Raw genomic sequence first — 23,334 nt, forward strand, 5'->3', positions numbered from 1 at the left:
GATGCTCTTGGCTTTGACCTTCCTGTCCTTGATGTCCACCTTGTTACCGCACAGGACTATGGGTATGTTCTCGCAGACACGCACAAGGTCACGGTGCCAGTTGGGCACGTTCTTGTAGGTGACGCGAGATGTCACGTCGAACATGATGATCGCACACTGGGCTGGAGAGAGGTAGGGTACAGAAAAGTAGAAGGGGGAGAGTGATTGAGTGTTTCAGATAATCATTAAATGTGTGGTGCCCGTAATCATCCGAGTCATTTTGCACCAGAGGGTAAGATTGTGTAGAGATCTGAGGTCAGGATGTGACCTACTCTGTATGTACTACAATAAACAGACATGTGACCCACACAAATGTGACGTACCCTGTATGTAGTAGCCATCTCTGAGCCCCCCAAACTTCTCCTGGCCGGCTGTGTCCCAAACGTTGTACTTGATAGTCCCTCGAGTGGTGTGGAAGACCAAGGGGTGCACCTCTACTCCCAGAGTCGCTACAGGGGGAAGAGGAGGGGGAGCGAAGGGCAGGTCAGCCATGGTTCAGGGATGTAGAAAGGTTTCAACTCTTGTATGGATAGCATATTTTGTTCATCATGCTACCCTTGCCTGCAAACTCAATTTCCCTCTGGAGAGAATTAAGTCTGATTATTGATTGAAGGTATGGTGGGGTTATGAAGGAGAAGAAGCAGAAGATGGCAAATAAGAGGTATGTAAAGCTGAGAGAGAGAAGAGGGAGAGAGGACTGTCTGGATTCTAAGGAACTCACCAACGTATTTCTTCTCAAACTCTCCCGTTAAATGCCTCTTCACAAAGGTGGTTTTTCCTGTGCCTCCATCTCCACACAACACTAGCTGAAACATGGACAGTAATTAAACAACACATTGATTAAAAGGATTAGCAACTAAACACCAATGTACTACTGGTTAGTGCTAGACCAAGGAACAATTCCAAATGACACCTGTATTTTATTTTAGTCAGTTGAGAACAAATTCTTATTTACAATAATGGGCTACTTGTAATAGTCAAAGACTCACCTTAAATTGTACATCTGGTTCTGCCATAGCGGTCTGTTCTATGAGTTGGTGATTAAACACTGGAATAACAAGAGGAGAAGAAGAACAGGTCAACAATTGGTAGTGTTTGTGTCTCACCCTTTTCCCTTTACAGTGCTGCTCAAAAGACAGCATCAATCATCAATATTAGAAGCCACAAAGGGTGCTGCTGGTGTGATGTGGCGTCACAACAATACCTGCCAAAAGTGACAGACAGACAACCATGTCCTATTAGTGTTAACTACTTGAGTAATTCACATGTTATTCAGTTATTGACACTTGGTTGACATGACTGTCTTGGCACTAGGAAAGCCATTTCAATGTGTTTTGTTTGAGACACGGTGGAGAGAGAGGCTGAAAAACCAGCCTGGTCTCAGACTAGGCGTAACATTGTAAACATTCATCCAGGACACTCAAATTAGTATGATATGTTACGTTTGGCATGGTTACATAAGACAGAAAGTTACTTAAGGCAAATATGATAGGAGGGTGGTTGGTCGGGGTGGATAGGTAGGTACATAATGTGAACGTCAAGCAACCAAAGTTTGTTAAAATGGTGATGAGATTCGAACACGCAAAAACTTACTTCTTAGCTACTTTGCAACTACTTAGCATACTAGCTAACCCTTCCCCTAAACTTTTAACCTAACTCCTAAACTTAACCCCTAACCTAGCTAAAGTTCAAATCAAATGTATTGGTTGCATACGTGTTTAGCAGATGTTATTGCGGGTGTAGCGAAATGCTCGTGCTTCTAGCTCCGACGGTGCAGTAATAACTAACAAGTATTACTGCACCGTGCTTCTACACATGCATTGCTTGCCTGAGGACTGAGGGCTTGTAGGCCTGTTGTAAGGCAGGTCCTCACCAGACATCACCGGCAACAACGTTGCCTACGCGCACAAACCCACTGTCGCTGGACCGGACAGCAGTGCTCTTCACTGACGAGTCACAGTTTTGTCTCAAAGGGGGGATGGTCGGATTCGCGTTTATTGTCGAAGGAGTGAGCGTTACACCAAGGCCTGTACTCTGAAGCGCGATCGATTTGGAGGTGGAGGGTCTGTCATGGTCTGGGGTGGTGTGTCACAGCATCATGGGACTGAGCTTGTTGTCATTGCAGGCAATCTCAACGCTGTGCGTTACAGGAAAGACATCCTCCTCCCTCATGTGGTACCCTTTCTGCAGGCTCATCCTGACATAACCCCCCAGCATGAAAATGCTACCAGCCACACTGCTCGTTCTGTGTGTGATTTCCTGCAAGACAGGAATGTCAGTGTTCTGCCATGGCCAGCAAAGAGCCCGGATGTCAATCCCATTGAGCACGTCTGGGACCTGTTGGATCGTGGGGTGGGGGCTGGGGCCATTCCCCCCCAGAAATGTCTGGGAACTTGCAGGTGCCTTGGTGGAAGAGTGGGGTTACATCACACAGCAAGAACTGGCAAATCTGGTGCAGTCCATGAGGAGGAGATGCACTGCAGTACTTAATTCAGCTGGTGGCCACACCAGATACGGATTGTTACTTTTGATTTTGACCCCCCCCCTTTATTCAGGGACACATTATTCAATTTCTGTTAGTCACATGTCTGTGGAACTTGTTCAGTTTATGTCTCAGTTGGTGAATATTGTTAAGTTCATTCACATATTTACACATGTTGAGTTTGCTGAAAATAAACGCAGTTGACAGTGAGCGGATGTTTACATATTAGATGGGTGATGCAATATTTACACACAATTAAAGTGATAAGATACCGTAGAATAGTATAGAGTACAGTTTATACATATGAGATGAGTAATGCAAGATACGGAGACATTATTAAAGTGGCTAGTGATCCATTCCTAAAAGTGGCCAGTGATTCCTAATCTATGTCTATAGGCAGCCACCTCGGATGTGCTCGTGATGGCTGTTTAGCAGTCTGATAGCTTTAAGATAGAAGCTGTTTTTCAGTCTCTCGGTCTCAGCTTTGATGCACCTGTACTGACCTCGCCTTCAGGATGATAGCGGGATAAACAGGCAGTGGCTCGGGTGGTTGATGTTCTTGATTATCTTTTTAGCCTTCCTATGGGATCGGGTGTTGTAGGTGTCCAGGAGGGCGGGAAGTTTGCCCCCGGTAATGAGTTCTGCAGACAGCACCACCCTCTGGAGAGCTTTTCTTTTGTGGGCGGTGCAGTTGCCGTACCAGGTGGTGATACAGCCCGACAGGATGCCCTCAATTGTGCATCTGTAAAAGTTTGAGGGTTTTAGGTGTTAAGCCAAAATTCTTTAGCCTCCTGAGGTTGAAGAGGCGCTGTTGTGCCTTGTTCACCACACTGTCTGTGTGTGTGGACCATTTCAGTTTATCAGTGATATGTATGCCGAGGAACTTGAAGCTTTCCACCTTCTCCACTGCGGTCCCACCGATGTGGATAGGGGGTGCTCCCACTGCTGTTTCCATGATCATCTCCTTACTTTCCTGGCACCACACTCCCAGAGCCCTCACCTCCTTCCTGTAGGCTGTCTCATCATTGTTGGTAATCAAGCCTACTACTGTTGTGTCGTCTGCAAACTTGATGATTGAGTTGGAGGAGTGTCATGAGTGAACAGGGAGTACAGGAGGGGGCTGAGCATGCACCCTTGTGGGGCCCCAGTGTTGAGGATTGGCGAAGAGGTGTTGTTAACAAGTAAAATACTTGGGAACGGTGGTCAGACCAGAAGACAGCCTTGAGTAGTTCTCCTCCGCCTGCGTTGTTTTGGGACAGCCTATGGAAAAGGTTGCTACGGGTTGGATTTTTTCCAGAAATTTTCCAATGGGAAGTTAAGCAAAATTCCCGGGCTTAAATTCATCAAAAAATGTAGCTTATAACAGTGAGCCTTTTTTGTGGGATACACATAAGGCAATTCTAGGTCTTGTGGCACATTTTGGTTAAAGCATCCCCAATTCAATGTAATTGCAACCCTCTGAATGCACAGTGCATTCTTCTATCACATGTGCAGTGCACTCTTCCATCACATGTACAACTGATTCTCAAGATCTTTCTTGCACACTAATGAGATGCTATTGAGCCCACACTACTACACTGTCTGAGCCAAGGACTACATGCTTTCGAGTAAGTTTTGATTACCATACTGGGTGGGGTGAATATATTTTATATGACATACATGATTTTTGTTAACTAGTAAATAGTAGCCTACATCAAAGTGTGTTTAAATAATTTCTAACTTGTTAACAATTTCTGTATGTGTCTGTATGTAGCCTCGCTACTTTTATAGCCTCGCTACTGTATATAGCCTGTCTTTTTACTGTTGTTTTAATTCTTTACTTACCTATTGTTCACCTAATAGATTTTTTGCACTATTGGTTAGAGCCTGTAAGTAAGCATTTCACTGTAAGTGCTAAACCTGTTGTATTCGGCGCACGTGAGAAATAAACTTTGATTTGCTAGTTCGTTTTTGCTACCATGTGGGTTTTAGCTTGATTGAGCCAGCTAACTGAGGAGTGTTAATTCACCTGTTTCCATACATGTTTCATTTTAAAACATTTAGCCTAGTGGTTAGAGTGTTGGACTAGTAACCGAAAGGTTGCAATTTCAAATCCCCGAGCTAACAAGGTACAAATCTGTCGTTCTGCCCCTGAGCAGGCAGTTAACCCACTGTTCCTAGGCTGTCATTGAAAATAAGAATTTGTTCTTAACTGACTTGCCTAGTTAAATAAAGGTAAAATAAAAATAAATGTATCTTACAAAGGGGTTGTTTAGTCTAACTGCTTAACTATTTATCTGTACATGGAATATTATTTGGGTTTTCTAATCTTTACAGGAAAATCACTATCTGATGTAGAGCAACATTTCTCTGCAGCTGATGTAGAATGAAAAGCGGTGTACATTTGCAAATACTGTGCCAAATCATATGTGAAGAATGCAACAAAGATGCATAATCATCTGGCCAAGTGCATAAAGTTCCCTCAGCGCTCACAACAAGTTCTGTTCTTCGCCCAGCATACACCCCTCTAACCAGACATGCTTTATCTACTCATTTGCTGGATGCAGAGTTCAACAAAGTTCAAGTGAAGGTCAAGTAAATCCTAGAGAAAGCAGACTGTATTGCAATCAGCTCTGATGGGTTGTCGAATGTTCGTGGGCAAGAAATAATTAACTACATCATCTCCACCCCTGAATCAGTATTCTACAAGAGCAGAGACACAAGGGACAACAAACACACCGCAGATGAGCTGAAGGCAATCAATGACCTTGGACCACAGAAGGTTTTGGCACTGGTGACAGACAATGCTGCGAACATGAAGGCTGCTTGGTCTAAAGTGGAGAAGTCCTACCCTCACATCACACCCATTGGCTGTGCTGCTTGTGCATTGAATCTGCTCCTCAAGGACATCATGGCACTGAAAACAATGGATACACTCTACAAGAGAGCCAAGGAAATGGTTATGTATGTGAAGGGTCATCCAGTTATAACAGCAATCTACCTCACCAAGCAAAGTGAGAAGAATAAGAGCACCACATTGAAGCTGCCCAGCAACCCCTGTTGTGGTGGTGTTGATGTCACCATCTCTCCTGTCTCCTGGAGGGGAAGGAGTCTCTCCAAGAAATGGCCATATCACAGTCTGCCGATATGGACAGCACCATCAAGAGGATCCTCCTGAATGATGTATTTTTGGAAAGAGTGGTAAGCAGCCTGAATCTCCTGAAACCTATAGCAGTAGCCATTGCGCAAATTGAGGGAGAAAATGCCATCCTGTCTGATGTTCAGACTCTGTGTGCAGATGTAAGAGAAGAAATCCATACTGCATTGCCCACTGACCAATACAAGGGTTGAAAAATTGGTGGCCATCCAGGCAACTTTGAGGCTTTTTGAGCCTGACAGCGAGCCATCATCAACAAGGTTGGAAAGTGACAGTGAAGATGAGGCCTCAGAGTCTGATGTTGAAGAGGTGGACATTGAGGAGGTCCAGGGAGAAGGCATGTAAGCCCGAGGAAGACAAACAAAGCTTTAATTTCTAGACTATCATTTTATGTTGAAAACGTTTCTATACATTTCTATTGGAAGGATTGAATCATTTGCAATTATGTATGTTGAAAACGTTTCTATACATTTCTATTGGAAGGTTTGAATCATTTGCAATTATGTCTACTTATGATAAGTTAAAATGTTTATGTCTCCATATGATATGGTAAATATATCCAATGCAAAAAATATACATTAAAAATGGTATTAATATTAATTTGCATACATTTCCGTTAATTCCCATATATTCCCACGGAAAGTTTCCACCTCTGAATATTCCCCAAAATGTGCAACCCTACTCTGGAATAAATTAAATTGCCCTGGGGAGAGAAAACAAAGGATCCGCTTCAGGTAAATTCTGGTGAGGTACCGCCGCTCTTATATCCAATAGTTATTCCCAGGTGTATGTAATGACATAAAACCATTTCTGAGCTAAATAGTTTTTTTTTTTTAAGTACATAAACAAACAAAATAGTGGAGAGTTTCGTAAGCTAGTCTGGATGCTGCCATCTCCGTCAACACATCATCGGGACTTTGTTGGGGCAACAATTCGAACGTTTGCGTAGAAAATATACTGAACAAAAGTATAAACGCAACGATTTTACTGAGTTACAGTTCATTTAAGGAAACCAATAAATATTTATGACACCTTGAGTCTGGACCAGCCCCCCCTCCAAATACGGAAATTTCTATTAAAGAAAAACGCACCGGTCATACGAATACAAATGTTGTTGAGCTTTAAAAAACGGCCATTATATCTATCGTTTCCATTACAAGTTGCAATGATTTTATTTGCGACATTTTTGTCGAATAAACCTGGGCCAATAGAAACCTGCCTACTGTTGCCTTATGGAAGTGGTCCAACTGTATACACCGTTTTGATGCAGTTATAGAGTGCTATAGTTACATATGCAATAAGTCCAGTCAAACCGCCTATCCCCCATATTTAGCGAACTACAGCACTTTTTCACGAGGCTTCGCGTCACACTTGGTTCAGTACCCAACAACTTGTTTTTACGACAATGTACCAAAACAAAACTGTTGCATTTATAACCCTGCATGACCATGATGCACTGATAAATCTCAGCTCGAGCGGAACAAGTCGATATGCTAACGTTAGCCACCGTGAACCAACGTCTTCTCTGACTATGCTAACAAGCTATACAACGTTAGCTAGCTAAATAACATAATTGCAAACGTTGTTTAGGACGAGGCACGAGTGTCAATACAATAATTCCCATTCTGTATTCAGATCTTTGAATTGATGTCTGTGTTCTGACATGGATGAGTACATTTCGAATATTTTCAAAAATCTTACGTCCACACTTACCCCCACGATTTCGGATGGGACAGTTAGCTAGGTGCTATTGGCCTTCGATTAATTTGGCTAATGTATGTGACGCTTTTGTGTCTATCACGTGATCTCTGACGGTCAACAGAGAAGGTTGTTGATGGTTTTATCAGAGTACAATATGAGTATAGGCAAAAACTGCTTCTCCAACAGACGGGTTGTTTGTTAAGCAACAAAACCAACGGGGGTTGGCCGAGATTGTTGACAACATGTAAACGACACTGAGTGAGTGTACAAAACATTAGGAACACCTTTTCCCACGACAGACTATCCAGGTGAAAGCTATGATCCCTTATTGTCACTTCAAATAATGTAGATGAAGGGGAGGAGACAGGTTAAAGAAGGATTTTTAAAGCCTTGAGACATGGATTGTGTATGTGTGCTATTCATAGTACATAGCAGAGTAGATTTCCGCGCTTATAAACCCAGGGTCGTTACAATATGAATGGGAAAAACAAAATATTTAAGTGCCTTTGAACAGGGTATGGTAGTAGGAGCCCAACAGTTCATGTTCAACAGTTTCCTGTGTATCAAGAATGGCTCACCACCCAAAGTACATACATCCAACTTGACACAACTGTGGGAAGCATTGGAGTCAACATGGGCCAGCATCCCTGTGGAACGCTTTCGACACATTACGAAAAAGTGCTATAGCATTCCTATAAGAAACTGTATGTTTTGAATAATAGCTTATAGTATGCTATGATATATTATTTTGCCATGAAAATACTATAGAATGATTAATGGAGTCTCTATAGTATGTATTTTTGACCTATAATAACTTTCAATGGTAATAAGATTTCAATGGTATAAATATTCTGCAGTATCTCTATAGTATTCTTATGAATTGAAATAGCGTTCCTGCATTATTTTTTGTAGTATTCCCCTGAAGTTATTGAAGGCTATTCCTGTCGGGTTTGTAATAGTATTCTAGTTGAGGTGATGAAAATGATCCAAGCCAAAACATTTCCTGCAAGCAAAAACAGAAAGCCAACCAATATTTATTTTATATGCCAACAATGGGTATAGCCAGGTTACTTTTAAAGTAGTGTGCATTTTTGGAATGGATACTTTCAATACATTACATCCATTAAAAACACGTTGGATCTTAGTAAAAACAGACCAGTAATATTAATGTTAATTTATTTTTATTATTATTTTTTTTAAATTTTTTTACTGAACATGTGCTTAACATGTACAATACAATATATAAGTGATGGCCCTTGCATCACTGATGTATGTCCCTGATAAGTTATCAATGTGTGATACTATTAGAATCACACAGATTCAATGACATACAACACACATTCTGTGGTCTCCAACTATTACTCAAAACTAAATGCATGCGTTTTACCTGGAAGCTGCGCGTTTTACCTGGAAGCTGCCCGTCCCTAACATGTCCTCACACTGGACGGACCTGAACTAAGGTATGTTGATGCTTTTCTTGGCCAGGTCACCATTGCAAATGAGAATCAGCTCTAATGATCAAATCAGCTCAATAACATCAACCAGCTCACTAAAAAACAGCCGTAACTAATCTCTCTCATAAGTGTTTGGCAGAGGGACAAGCCAGCAACCCACATAAATACATTTACACTTGATATCTTTTTTTTTTTTGTCTCGACCTCTCAACTTCACACTTTTTTTGATGATGAGATGCCTAGATTGCGGTTGATGAACATGCTGTCAGCTTGAATTACATATGGTTGAACCACAACAATGGGAACAGGTGGACATAAGCAGTTTGTTTGACAAATGCAATTCAGTCTAACAAAGAAAAATAACAGCAGTTGTGCACAACGTCCATTTTTGAACACGACTGAGGTATTATACCTTTTTTTCTGAGATTTTGTAGTTAGTTGTGTGATAAACAATCTGTTCATAAATGAATCGGCCTTATGTCTCCACAGGCTGGGACGAGGCAGATCCGGTAATTAGTTATTCTACAGCAAGTTTTACACAAGCTGTGAGGTGAAGAGGTACAGATTTTCCAAGAGTGTTGAGGGAGCCTGAGATTCTCTCCTGTCAGTCTCCTGTCTGCAAGGTATGTAAGGAATATACCGAACTCTAACTCTGGGTGAAATCCTAAAACACTAAGACGCTTGGGAATGACTCGCCAAAGAAAGAAAAGCTGGCAAATTCGTTGTGGAACGCACTGCGTCCCATGGAAAAGAGATTTCAGACTCCCATTGTTACCCTCAAATGTAAAAGATGACATTGCCCTGAGATGCCTCCAATTCAGTACACTATCAGTAAGATGGATTAGCTGATGACAATTGACAGAAACATTTTGACAAATATGACTAAAGAAATGTGAGCTAATCTAAGGTCACGCTGTGAAATAGATCCTTGAAGCAAAATATGCATGCTGAATGGCAGAACAGTCATTGAATAAAACAGAAGAAATCCACAACACTCCGATGCTTTTCAGAATGTTCTTATATGCAGTGATCGCAGCATTCTTGTGGTTTCCTTTGGGGGCTTGAGATTTAGCAGTCGAGAGTCTAATTCTGTCATTTGTCAACCTATGTACCGTGGATTCAAACAGTTGCATGTATCCTGTTTTTGCTTCCGTTGTTCAACATTGTGTTTGGTTTTGTGCCTGACTACATGCATTCCTCGGCATAATTCTACAACTTCTGTCTCTTCGGTTGGACAACAGAAGCATAAACAGTGTTGACAACCCCTTTACACCATTTTGCGGAATGTCAGTGCGAGCAGCGTGAAATGCATTATCACTTAAATTGATTGTGTGATCTTTCAATTTGGAGTTGTTGACTGTAAGGATCTTACATATCCTCTGCCTTTGGGGACAACTTTACCGGGGTGCAAGCACCAGTCACAACCATATTCACCATTGAATTGCAATGAAGGATTGGCCTGGCAATTGCATCTGAGGAACAAATCAAGGAGAAGACCTTTGTCCTCTTCAGAATCCCACTGTTCTCTCTCCAAAGTTATGGGATTAAATCGCAACATTAATGAATAAAAAGGTATCCATTCTGTGTTTTTTCTGGGCCAAACCAAAGTCCTGCAACCATCACATTTTCTTTCCAATGTATGTAAGGCAGTCCATTTATGGTAAATTGGAAGGGGCCAAACTGAGTCATTTGAGGAGTTAAAAATGGGTACTCCATCACAGTTCCAGGTTCATGTTAAATCATCAGCAGATAGCCTCTTCTCTTTCAGAAATGTTTGGTACATCTTTTCCATCCATGACATCCTCGATTTCATATTCTTCTTCCTTCACCGTTTTCCTCAAAATATCTATTCTATGGTTCTCCAGTGTATCTCGCAGAAGGTGCCTCAAAGGTATTGACAAAATTCAAATATTTTGTTTCTCTGATGAAGGACATTCCACAATGTGAGCAATTTGTGTCTTCGGGTTGCTTTCCTAAGTAATTTTGGCATTCATCACAAAATAAATGAGAGACAGCTGTCAGGGCTGGATTACCCAAAAACCTTTTGAAGAGATATTTAGATGTTGGAGACAAGCAAATTCAGCAAGGCAAGTAGGTCTATCAGGGCAGTTCCAGTCAGGTGATGACGCAGAAAAAAGAGCATTATTGCCATTAAGGCATTGCCCCTTTTGTCACGATCGTCGTATGGAGTAGAAGGTGAGGACCAAAATGCAGAGTGGTTAGAATACATTTCTTGAATGAATCCCAAAAAAAACACAAAGTACACTGAACTAAACTATACAAAACGAATAATGACCGTGAAGCTATACTGAGACTTGTGCTGACACAAGCAATAGATATAGAAAATCTCCCACAAAGTACCCACAGAATATGGCTGCTTAAATATGGTTCCCAATCAGAGACAACGATAGACAGCTGCCTCTAATTGAGAACCAATCTAGGCAACCATAGACATACAAACTACCTAGAAAGGAAACAGCCCCATAAACATACAAAACCCCTAGACAAGACAAAACACATACATCCCCCATGTCACAACCTAACCAAAATAACAAGGAAAACAAAGAACACTAATGTCAGGGTGTGACACCTTTGTTACTGATTCCCCAGGGTAAATCCTTTCTTAATTTTAAAAAGAGTTAGATGCAAAGTATATTTAGACATTTCTTTAAGCCAGAAGGAAACCTATAATAAATCTGCAAAGGTAGAACAGATTGCTAAGGCCTGAGAGTTGTGTGTGTTTGTGCACCTGACACTAACCATCTCAGGGTCATCATCATAGTCTAAATGATTAGAGCCAGGTTGATTGGGGAGTGTCAGGGGGTCCTAAATTAGGAATACATGGAGAAAACCAATACAGAACATTATCTAACTGCAATATTTGCTAGAATAACACTGACTTCACAAGGGTGAGGCTAAGAAACTGAATGTCTGTGTGTGTTTGTACCATATTTATGTGGGTACCTGATGTCCCCACACGTATACAAAAACCTGACAAATTGGACCTCGTGGGGACATTTGGCAAGTCCCCATGAGGGGAATTGCGATTTTTGGCTTAGGGGTTAAGTTTAGGGAAAAACATACAATTGGATATAGTGTTAGAATTGGGGTTACTATTAGGTTGAGGCATTGCGGGTTGAGTTTAGGGTTAGGCATTAGGGCCAGGTGATTTTTAGCCTTAACAATTAGGTAATTGAGGTTAGGGTTAGGATCAGAGTTAGGGTTACGTTTAGGGCTAGGGAACATGTTTTTTGGGGGTCAAGTTTAGGTCTCAAGTCCCTACAAGGATAGAAAAACAAACGTGTGTGTGTGTGTGTGTGTTTGTGCACCTGACACTAACCATCTCAAGGGCATCATCACAGTCTAAATCATCAGAACCAGGTTGATTGGGGTGTGTTAGAGGGTTCTAAAAAAGTAACAGAGAAAACCAACACAGAACATTATCTAATGAAAATATTAGCTAGAATACATGACACTGACTTCTCAAGGGTGAGGCTAAGAAACTGAATGTCCGTGTGTGTGGGTCAACATGGCTCTAAATAATCAGAGCCATGTTGATTGAGGTTTGTAAGTAGCTAGCTAGAAACTAGATACTGAATACAAACACTGTCAGTGTACCATCTAGCTAGCAAGTTCATTAGCTACTGTATCTAGCTAGCAGATATACAGCTAGTGTATACATACCAGTAACAGCATAGCATAAGCAACTGAACACACCAAATAGTAATATGGTTGTAGCTACATAAACAAATGAATCTAGTTTTCTAGAGCTCACACCGAGCGAAGGCAATATAACAACAACACTTTAATATTCCTGCTTGACCTGGTGTGTCGAGGAAAAGGGAAGTTTTCATCACGCATCCATTTTTTATATTGTCTCCTTATCACTCAGACTGGAGGCATTTCTTACGAAGCAAATGAGCTAATTGTTGAAAACTGCTTGCAATCATGTCAACTGCTAATGAAACTGATTCCGTAGCTAGCTATAAAATAAACTTTGCAGCAAAGCATAAAAGGTGAAAGTTTTTTTTAATCTAGGCGCAAGCAAAGAAAATGGTTTTCTCTCAGAGCTAACATTAGTAACCTAACTAATTCGCTATAGTATTAACTGGTATACGACTCCTTGCCGCTCAAGTTATAACACGTTAGTTGCTTACTGGACTCTGTAAATCTGTGTGAAATGTTAACTAGCTATCGAACAAACCACTATCTGTTAACTAATGTTTTCCCTCTACAGTATGTGGTTAATTTTTGGAATGAGAGAATTAGGTGAAAATGAGTGGATTCAGGGATCAAGTGGAGCTGGAGCTGGGCCTGGCTTAAGCTGGATGCCACTATAGATGTGAAAGGACCACCACACACTTTCCCTCTTTCTCACTTTTGCTCAAACACATTGTAGAACAGATGTCCAAAGGCAGAAAGTGTATAATTTGCAGTGTAGCCCAAATATATTGTTTTTGTTGTGTTGAACTTGACAGTAACACGTGTGTGAGTGAGGGGGATTATATTTATATTTTTTAATTTAGTGAACGTTATTTTTGCACACATGTAGCCTTGTGCACTTGATCGATGTCTATAGTATAGTGTGTATATATATATAATAGAGAAAAAATAGAATGCATGTTTGTTTCATTCTTTTCTACTTCAAGATGTTTTTTTCCCAAGTGCAATATTTATGTTTGTGTGGTCACAAGCATTCTATTATAAAGGCTGTCATGGCTAACTGCAATGTTAGTGTATTGTTTTTTTCTCATGACTTAAGTGGCATTTGCAGTAAAGTTTAGGCAACAAATGACATTGGATTGCTATTTTGAATTTTTTTAGCTGTGAGTTAGGTTCCCATTAACCACTTTATTTTACACACAGAGACAGATCATGTAGATCATATTCTTTGTTGTTCAATTAGATAAAAACTTCTAGGGAGAAATGCAGGTTTTATTTTTTATTTTTCAGTGCAAAAAAAAAAAAAAGTGGCTTGGAAGACTAACGGGGCATTCATCAACCCGTACGGCATGACGAGGTACTCATAATGCCCTGAGGTAGTACTGAATGCCGTCTTCCATTTGTCTCCCTCCCGGATACGCACCAGGTTGTAAGTGCTCCTGGGGTCTAGTTTAGTGAAGAAGCGCGCCCCGTGCATTGACTCAATCGCCGTGGCTATGAGAGGTAGTGGGTAACTGTACTTCACAGTGATCTGGTTTAGGGCTCGATAGTCAATACACATGGGCGCAGACCTCCCTCCTTCACAAAAAATAAACTCGAGGAGGGGGGTGAAATGGAGGACCAAATGTACCCCTGACGCAGAGATTCGGAGACATGTCTCCATAGCCGCCGTCTCCGCCTGTGACAGGGGATACACGTGACTCCTGGGAAGTGTGGTGTCTAATCGCACAATCCCCCCTACGATGGGGTGGTAATTGAGGTAATTGAATCGCCTTCTTCTTGGAGAAGGCGAGAGCCAAATCGGAATATTCGGAGGGAATGCGCACGGTGGAGACCTGGTCTGGACTTTCCACCGTAGTAGCACCAATGGAAACCCCTAAACACCTCCCCGAGGACTCTCACGACCACCCCGTGAGAGCCCCGTGAGACCACCACGTCACTCGCTCTGAGACTTGGAGTAGTTGTTCCCCTTGCCCTGCAAGGGCCGCGGCTTTTGTGGAGCAATGTGTAAAGCTGCTTCAAGGGTGGCTGTGGTCGATGTGTTTTGTGGAAGTTACCTGTGGCGCTGATGTTTAGATTAATCTCTCTCTCTGATCAATAGCATGCATAAAAACACACGCAAAGTAAATATCACGCATGCTCTCTGTTTTGGGCACACTACTCAAACAGGGCACCGAATGGAAAGGTAGTAGGTTAAATTCTAAATCTGTCAAGTCCACCCAGTGGGTTGTCCATCTATAAATAAGATGAGGCTGTATTGTTATGTCTTGACCCCTTGTCCCCATCTGGTTGCTAAATAAGGCCTGGTCAACAAAAGAAAGTCATGCAACGATTATTGATTCATGAAGATATTGTTGTATTCCTTTTTTATTTGCTAGTCAAGCAATGCGCAGTGTTTCATAGTACAAACAAGTGAAGCAACATTTCATCAACACCATCCCCCTGAAAATAGATTAGGTTACACTGTTTTCTGACAATAGGCCTAGATAGGATTCTCAAATGCAGTGGTGTAAAGTACTACTTATGTCGTTTTCTGGGGTATCTGTACTTTACTTTACTATTTATATTTTTGACAACATACTTTTACTCCACTACATTCCTAAAGAAAATATCTGTTTTACTGTTTTCTGACAATAGGCCTAGATAGAATTCTCAAATGCAATGTGTTTAGAAGTTTCTAATACAATCAGTTGTTTCATTAAATCTTTGGGCAATCTTTGAGAACTTTTAGCTGACAAAGGCTTAGTCTTTGAGCAGTGGGTTTTCTCTAACATTTTACAGGGTCCTGGGGTCGTGATGTCTGAGAAAGCTGTAATGCAAAGCGTACCTGACAGGTAGTATATACTGCTATACTGCTCATCTGTCATCTACTTTAAATGATAAACCTCCCACTCCCTTTTTCCACCATCCCCTCTTCTTCTCCTCCTCCTTTTGTTTCCTCTCTTTCACCAGGTATGAAGGCACACAGAAAGTAATTGGTTTTGCTGCACGGGTAATCATTCCAGTCCCCTTTGCCTAGATAAATAGAGATGGAGAGATAAAATGAAAAAGTTAGTTTTATCCATTATTAAATCCCTTTTAGAGAGTTTTGAGCTACATTAGTAGCTAAGCAGCCTTGTCCAAGCCAGATCGACATGAGCCTATCTACTGTGTCTGTAGCATGAGGCTTTTGACGTATCATTTAATACAAGTACAATGCCTTGACACTAGTCTATCGCAGGGCCTTACCCTCAAAACTTCACTTTAATGCTGAGTGCCAAGCAATGAGGAATCTGTCCGCTTTTTGGTATGACTCGACCTGGGATCGAACCCCCAACCATCCAAGCTCAGGACAGTCACTAACCACATGGCCACTAACCTATATAACACAAAGCTATGAGATTTGTCATACTTCAAATCAAAAACCTCCCACTCCCTTTTCCACAATAGTTAACACAATTCTGAATACATCAGCATACTGAATTTGGTGTAGCTGGTAGCTTAGAGGTTAAGATCGTTGGTTCAAATCCCAGAGCTGACTAGGTGAGAAATCTGTCGATGTGCCCTTGATTAAGGCAATTAACCCTAATTGCTCTTGTAAGTCACTCTGTCATGTCCCCTCTTCCCCTTGCCCCCTACTCCCGAGTGGCGCAGCAGTCTAAGGTACTGCATCTCAGTGCTAGAGGTGTCACTATAGGCGCTGGTCCAATTCCAGGCTGTATCACAACCAGCTGTGATTGGGAGTCCCATAGGGCGGTGAACAATTGGCCCAGCGTCATCCTGGTTAGGGTTTGGCCAGGGTAGGCTGTCATTTTAAATAAGAATTTGTTCTTAACTGACTTGCCTAGTTAAATTTAAAAAATACTCCCTCCCTCTCCGCCTGCCTTCCCTCCATCACTCTCTCTCTCCCCTCCCATTATCCCTGACTTCTCTTGCTTACGCTGCCAGTTCATTTCCATGCACTGTCCGTCACCGGATGGCTGCTTGGGGTTCTGAAGCCAGGAATAGTAGTCCATGGAGGACCCATCAGTCCAGAGGTAGCGGTGAGGCTGTGTGAGAGAGAGAGAAAGAGAGAGCGATACAGAGAGAGACAGACCGACCGAGACAGACAGACAGACAGACAGAAAGAGACAAAGAAACAAAGAGACAGAGATCAAGCATAATGACAGAAGGCGTTGGGGGGCATGAACACTGTCCACCTGGTTTTTATAATGATGATCAAATTGAATGGTGAAACTCTGGGGTGGTTTCCTGGATACCGATTAAGCCTAGTCCTGGACTAAAAAGCAGACTCAATAAAGAAACTCCATCAATAATCATTTTTAGTCCAGGTCAATCTGTGTCCGGGAAACTGCCCCTTTTTAGTCTAAAACCGCCACCTGAAGGGGGTCAGATACTGTAAAACCGCCAAGCCAGATGCGAGGGGAATCTCTGCTGAACGTCTGAGCAAAAACGTCCACATCCTTGTTCTCCTGGCTGGAGTGGATTGATATCAGATGAGATTTGTCCTTTTGAGAGTGGCAGAAACCCTGTGTGGGTGAGAATGAATGAATGAGAAAACGAAAGAGAGAGTTGTCATCATCAAAATCCATTTAGAGTTAGACACTAATGCACAACACTGGAAACAGGTAAAGACAATGGAGTGGATAACCTGAACTAGAGTACAGCATGCGGCTTTGAGAGTTAGTTATGGTGGTCACTTTGCGTATCATGTAGAGATACAGAGGTTCACTACGGTATGTCTACCTTTAACGAAAAGAGACATTGGTCTCAATGGGACTCTCTTGCCTAAATAAAGGTTAAGTAACTGAGAGAACATGGGTCTGTAGACTAAAGTCTTAGAGAAGTCTGAATTTACCTCAGCAGATTGAAAGTCCAATTCCTCCTTGAAGTGCTTAACACATTTGTGCCCCAGTTTATACCAGGTAGAATGGCCAGGACAGTGAGGAAAGTCCTTGACCTTCCCAGAGACCTGCCTAGGTTCTAAAAGGACAAGGGGAGAACAAGGGAGAGATTAAAAGGATGGATATGAGAGAGAGGCTCCGTCCATATACTGACAGGGCTGGTTTCCCACCCACATGAAAAAAAAACTACAGTTTACTATAGAATCTTACAGTACTTACTATAGAATTCCATAGTAAACTGTGGAACACTACACTACACACTGTTGTATCTCTCAAGCATGTGTAGTACTTACTATAGAATGTTGTAGAATTCTATAGTAAATACTACAGTATTATCCACACAAAAAAACACTGTTGTAAATAGTACAGTATTTTCCGCAAAACACTATACTTTTTAAAAACTATAGAAAATACTATACTATCTTATGTGCATATAACCTGCCCATTTCCCTCACCCATATTGCAATTTATTTTTTCCACCCATAAGTGAGAAACCTACATGCCAAGTATATACCAAATATTGTGTTCCCTACAGGTTATAGAAAAGAGCAGAGTCGGGGTCTGTCTTAGACCCCTATAGTATTCACGCTGCAGTGAATACTATAGTATTTACATGTATACTATAGCATATATTTTCTTATGTGTGCAGACATAGAACTTCACATGGCTATTCTAATTTGAGCGTGCTTTTCAGTCCAGGATTAGGCTTATTCTCGGTCAGGGTAACCGGCCTTGAAAATACATCTTCTACTGAGAGAATCTAGATCAGTCACTGTGGTGTTGAGATGATGAGGGAAGGCTACTGTACCGGTGGAGTTTAGACCATTGAGCACCATGGCAGACGTCCCGAGTAGCATCACGGCCAGAATGGGTAGGACCTTCATCATGGGATCTTCACTTCTCTTCAGCTGTTGGGAAAAGAGCAACGTTATTATATATATTTTATAAAGGAAACTGGGAGTTCCGATCTGTGGGGGCGCGCAACCAGACTCCGGCACACTCAGAGACAAATGAGAGAGAGGTGCATTTTCTCATTACAGAATCAAATATTTGGGTTTTTACCTTGGTGTATGTAAATGTCGTCTTTTTCCTCTATTCTTGCTTCTCCTTGCTTCAGATGCTCTCTTTCACTCAGCTCTGCTTCCTTATATACCTATTCCATACCTCTTAATCTCCATCCTAATCTCAAATGTATTTCCTCTTTTCTGCTGTCTCAACCTCTTACACATAAAAAGTTGCAACCCCTCTGGGTTTGTCTAGACAGCATGTGCAATCCCTGGCTACAGTTGTCACCCTTGCACTTTTCAACAACAAAACATCTCCAGTTATTTGTTTTGCTTGTCCCATTGAAAAACAATATCTACAGTAATGTATCACCAAATTAAGCATTCCTACAACATTCCTCCCTAAAATCAAATATGGGAGAGTTTCGATAATGCTGTGGGGTTGGTTTGCTGCCTCTGGTACTGGGGGCCTTGAACATGTGCAAGGCATCATGAAATCATCAGAGTATCAAGGGGTTTTGGAGTGGAGTGTTCAACACGGTGTCCAAAAACTAGGTCTCCGTCAAAGGTCGTGGGTATCCAGCAGGACAACGGACCCAAGAACATAAAAAAAGCACCCAGGAATGGTTAGAGAAGAAACACTGGACTGGAGTAGCCACCAATGAGTCCAGATCTGTGTCCCATCGAAAACTTACGATGAGATCTGAAAACAGCAGTTGGTCAAAGGCAACCATCAAACATTGAAGAATTGGGAGCAGTTTACAGCTGAAGAGTGAGCAAAATTGGATCTGCAGAGAAGAATGGGAGAAACTCTCCAAATACAGGTACTTCAAATCAAATCAAATTTATTTATATAGCCCTTCGTACATCAGCTGATATCTCAAAGTGCTGTACAGAAACCCAGCCTAAACCCCCAAACAGCAAGCAATGCAGGTGTATAAGCACGGTGGCTAGGAAAAACTCCCTAGAAACTCCCTACTTCAAGCTTGTTGCATCATACCCAAGAAGACTCCAAAGGTGCTTCAACAAAGTACTGAGTTAAATGGTCTGAATACTTATGTAAATGTGATATTTCAGCTTGTTTTGTGCAAACATTTCTAAAAACATGTTTTTGCTTTGTCATTATGGGGTATTGTGTGTAGATTAATGAGAAAGAAAATAGTTCATCCATTTTAAAATAAGGCTGTAACGTAACAAAAGGTGGAAAAGTCAAGGGGTCTGAATACTTTCTGAGTGCACTGTATGTACAGTACCAGTCAAAAGTTTGCACACACCTACTTATTCAAGGGTTTTTCTTTATTTGTACTATTTTCTACATTGTAGAATAATAGTGAAGACATCAAAACTGTGAAATAACACATATGGAATCATGTAGGAACCAAATATATTTTATAATTGGCATTCTTGGCATTCTCTCAACCAGCTTCATGAGGTAGTCACCTGGAATGCATTTCAATTAACGGGTGTGCCTTGTTAAAAGTTCATTTGTGGAATTTCTTTCCTTCGTAATGTGTTTGAGCCAATCAGTTGAGTTGTGACAAGATAGGGTTGGTATACAGAAGAATTTGCCAAGAGTTAGCCAATTTAATCGATTTTATATTCAGGCTGTACCACAACAAAATTTGGCAAAAGTCAAGGGGCGTGAATCATTTCTGAAGGTACTGCAGGAGGGAGGGCATGCAGGCTGTCGCCAATTTATTGATGCACAATTTGCCTAAATGGCAAACACTTCAACAACTTCATTTTTATTCGACACTGTAGTTTATTTGAATTGTTTTGTTGTGATGTCATTATGTCCAGTTGTTTAAATCGAGACAAGACTGTTAAATGGAAACACATCGTAGCAGGCATTGTCAAATGTATTTCCTATGTAAACGTTCTAAATGTCAACAAATTCACTGGACAAGTTAATGGAAACATAGCTATTGTTACGACGAGGAGATACTTTTGTATTGTACAATGTAACGAGTTCCTTGTGAAATTAGCTTGTGAGCACCTGAAAGAGACGCAGGCATTAACTTTGTTATTGTGCAGGTCATTTTGGAGGTTTGCACATTGTAGCCAGCGGGGTTGGCTGGACCACACTTTATCTGGAGTTACTCTAATATTTCAACATGTCTTATGTAAGAGCGCTGGTCTATGATGCATTTCTTAACATGGCTAATGTTTACTCGAAGAGGCCGATAGTGTCGGTTGAGAAAACTATACTTAGCACCGAGTTTCTAAACCCAGAGTCACAACATCATGAGACTTCTGAGAATGCTTGTGAAACAGACAAAGCAGACCTGGCCGGGGTTTGCCATTTGAGAAGCCAATGAGAGAAGTGAAAAATGATTCCTTCGTTTTTCATTTTCTCAATCTAAAAGGCACAACTTAGATTGGAGCCAATGTCTTCAGTAGTTGAACATGTTATTACTCCAACCTTGTGACAAACTAACGTTTTCATCTGTCAAAACAACTTCATATCGAAGGAGGGCCTTTGATTTGACGGCCTGCACATGCACAGTTCGGCGCAAGACGACCATTAGACTCCATGACGTGTTTCTGCACATAAGCTTAGCTGACCAACGTCGCCGTGACATCTCCTACAAGCATTATCGGGCATTTTGATAGAAGACTCAAAATGCCTATAGAATAGAGAGTGTAAAAGTGTCACAGTTTCCTCACCAAATACGCCTAAAGATAGTCAAGCACTGACATCTAACTTGGTTATCTTTTTTGTTTTCTACAGAGACCCACAACAAAGGGGAACTGCTTGACAAGTGGGAGGCCGAGATCTTTGCCAACATACAAGCTGATTATCTCTATCGATAGACGGACAGGCTGGCTGACTCTTCTTCTTCTACATACACTGTGTTCCAAATGGTACCTTACCTCCTACATAGTGCACTACTTTTGACCAGGGCCTATAAGACTCTGGTCAAAAGTAATGCCCTATATAAGGAATAGGGTGGCTTTTGGGACGCAGTCCTACTCTTTGTGTTTTAAGGGCAGAGTGTTATCATTTTGTTAGAATACGTTACACAACCACAGTTGGCACATGATAGACTCAGGCACGTGTGTGTTGCTCTATTATAATTATTATAATTATTATTATCCTCAAACTCTAGTAGATATATTAGCCTTCTGCAAACACAGAGTTCAATGGTTTTTTTTTCATGAGAAATGTACAAAGGTTACATACTTGTGGACTCGATGTAAAATAAATCATGTTTTCAAATGGCCTGCGGCATCTTCTTTTAAAGGCCCAGTGCAATCAAACACTTTATTTTATATATATTTCCACACTATGAGGTTGGAATAATACTGTTAAATTGTGGCTAATGCCCTTTAAGTGTAAGAGCTGTTAGAAAAGAACAGCTGAAATTTCAGCCTGTTTGTCGTCTGCCTGGTGACATCACCAGGTATTAAATGAGTTCTATATTTTATACGTCTGATAGCAGACACTTTTATCAAAGCAACTTACATTCATGCGTGCATACATTTTATGTGGGGAAGACTCCGGGAATTGAAACCACTACCCTGATAGTGAGAGCACCATGCTCTACCAACTGAGCCATACAGGACCAGTTAATAGACCAATTAGAAAGAGTGGGGTGGGGTTGCTTTGCTACCTCTGGTACTGGGGACCTTGAACATGTACAAGGCATCATGAAATCAGCAGATTATCAAGGTTATCAAGAAAAACCAGCCCGGTCTCAGACTAGGCTGGAATTGTAAACTACACCCAGGACACTCATTAGTATATGTTACGTTTGGCATGGTTACATAAGACAGAAAGTTACTTAAGGCAAATATGATAGGAGGGCGGTTGGTCGGGGTGGATAGGTAGGTACATAAGGCGAACGTCTAGTAACCAAAATATGCGCGTTTGAATCTCATCACCATTTTAACAATCACTTACTTTTTTGCTACTTTGCAACTACTTAGCATACTAGTTAACCCTTCACCTAAACCTTTAACCTCTCTCCTAAACTTAACCCGTAACCTAGCTAATGTTAGCCAGCTAGCTAAAGTTCAAATAAAATGTATTGGTCACATACACGTGTTAAGCAGATGTTATTGCGGGTGTAGCGAAATGCTTGTTCTTCTAGCTCCGACAGTGCAGTAATATCTAACCAGTAATATCTCACAGTTTCCCAACATATACCCAAAATACACGTAAATCTAAGTAAGGAATGGATTAAGAATATATACATATATGTCAGTGCAGCATTGAACTAAGATAGTGTCATAGTATAGAATACAGTATATACATATGAGATGGGTGATGCAATATTTACACGCAATTAAAGTGACTAAAATACAGTAGAATAGTATAGAGTACAGTTTATACATATGAGATGAGTAATGCAAGATACAGAGACATTAGTAAAGTGGCTAGTGATCCATTCCTAAAAGTGGCCAGTGATTCCAAATCTATGTCTATAGGCAGCCGCCTCTGATGTGCCAGTGATGGCTGTTTAGCAGTCTGATGGCCTTGAGAGAGAAGCTGTTTTTAAGTCTGTAGGTCCCTGCTTTGATGCACTTGTACTAACCTCGCCTTCTGGATGATAGCGGGGTGAACAGGCAGTGGCTCAGGTGGTTGATGTTATTGATGATCTTTTTGGCCAACCTATGGCATCGGGTGCTGTAGGTATCCAGAAGGTCAGGAAGTTTGCCCCCAGTAATGCGTTGTGCAGACCGCACCACCCTCTGGAGAGCTTTATGGTTGTGGGTGGTGCAGTTGCTGTACCAGGCGGTGATACAACCCGACAGGATGCTCTCAATTGTGCATTTGTAAAAGTTTGTGAGGGTATTAAGTGTTAAGCCAAATTTCTTTAGCCTCCTGAGGTTGAAGAGGCGCTGTTGCACCTTCTTCACCACACTGTCTGTGTGTGTGGACCATTTCAGTTTGTCAGTGATGTGAGAGGTTGATTGAGTGAGAGGTTATTGTCCTGGCCCCACACTCCCAGAGCCCTCACCTCCCCCC

General features: G+C 41.5%; 2 protein-coding genes and 1 long non-coding RNA gene across 5 annotated transcripts in view; 1 reads left to right on the forward strand and 2 right to left on the reverse strand.

The window, feature by feature from the left end:
* Positions 1-7,521, reverse strand: part of LOC112261370 (GTP-binding nuclear protein Ran) — a 12,332-nt gene extending 4,811 nt beyond the window's left edge. Inside the window, exons 1-5 of one of the 2 annotated variants that reach the window (XM_024436655.1) lie at positions 7,371-7,521; positions 1,029-1,087; positions 761-845; positions 363-488; positions 1-161 (exon numbers count right to left, since the gene is read on the reverse strand). The exon at positions 1-161 is cut by the window's left edge and continues 27 nt beyond it. In XM_024436655.1, coding sequence (XP_024292423.1) covers positions 1-161; positions 363-488; positions 761-845; positions 1,029-1,055 — 399 coding nt within the window. In that variant the 5' untranslated portion in view covers positions 1,056-1,087; positions 7,371-7,521. Of the gene's footprint in view, positions 162-362; positions 489-760; positions 846-1,028; positions 1,088-7,358 lie in introns of both variants that reach the window. The other variant, XM_024436656.2, reaches the window with a different exon arrangement.
* The window catches only part of LOC112261371 (echinoidin-like), a 28,447-nt gene extending 9,872 nt beyond the window's left edge, over positions 1-18,575 (reverse strand). The window contains exons 1-6 of one of the 2 annotated variants that reach the window (XM_024436658.2): positions 18,421-18,575; positions 18,167-18,266; positions 17,313-17,437; positions 16,834-16,983; positions 16,395-16,503; positions 15,381-15,490 (exon numbers count right to left, since the gene is read on the reverse strand). In XM_024436658.2, the coding sequence (XP_024292426.1) occupies positions 15,381-15,490; positions 16,395-16,503; positions 16,834-16,983; positions 17,313-17,437; positions 18,167-18,245 (573 nt within the window). In that variant the 5' untranslated portion in view covers positions 18,246-18,266; positions 18,421-18,575. Of the gene's footprint in view, positions 1-14,824; positions 15,491-16,394; positions 16,504-16,833; positions 16,984-17,312; positions 17,438-18,166; positions 18,267-18,420 lie in introns of those variants that run through there. The other variant, XM_024436657.2, reaches the window with a different exon arrangement.
* A 147-nt stretch (positions 18,576-18,722) lies between these two features.
* Positions 18,723-21,585, forward strand: LOC121847713. Its single transcript, XR_006084521.1, has 2 exons — positions 18,723-19,186; positions 21,094-21,585. It is a non-coding gene; the product is annotated as an uncharacterized LOC121847713 (long non-coding RNA).
* The last annotated feature ends 1,749 nt before the right edge of the window (positions 21,586-23,334 follow it).

Source organism: Oncorhynchus tshawytscha, linkage group LG11 (genome assembly GCF_018296145.1).
Source record: "Oncorhynchus tshawytscha isolate Ot180627B linkage group LG11, Otsh_v2.0, whole genome shotgun sequence".
NCBI lineage: Eukaryota > Metazoa > Chordata > Actinopteri > Salmoniformes > Salmonidae > Oncorhynchus > Oncorhynchus tshawytscha.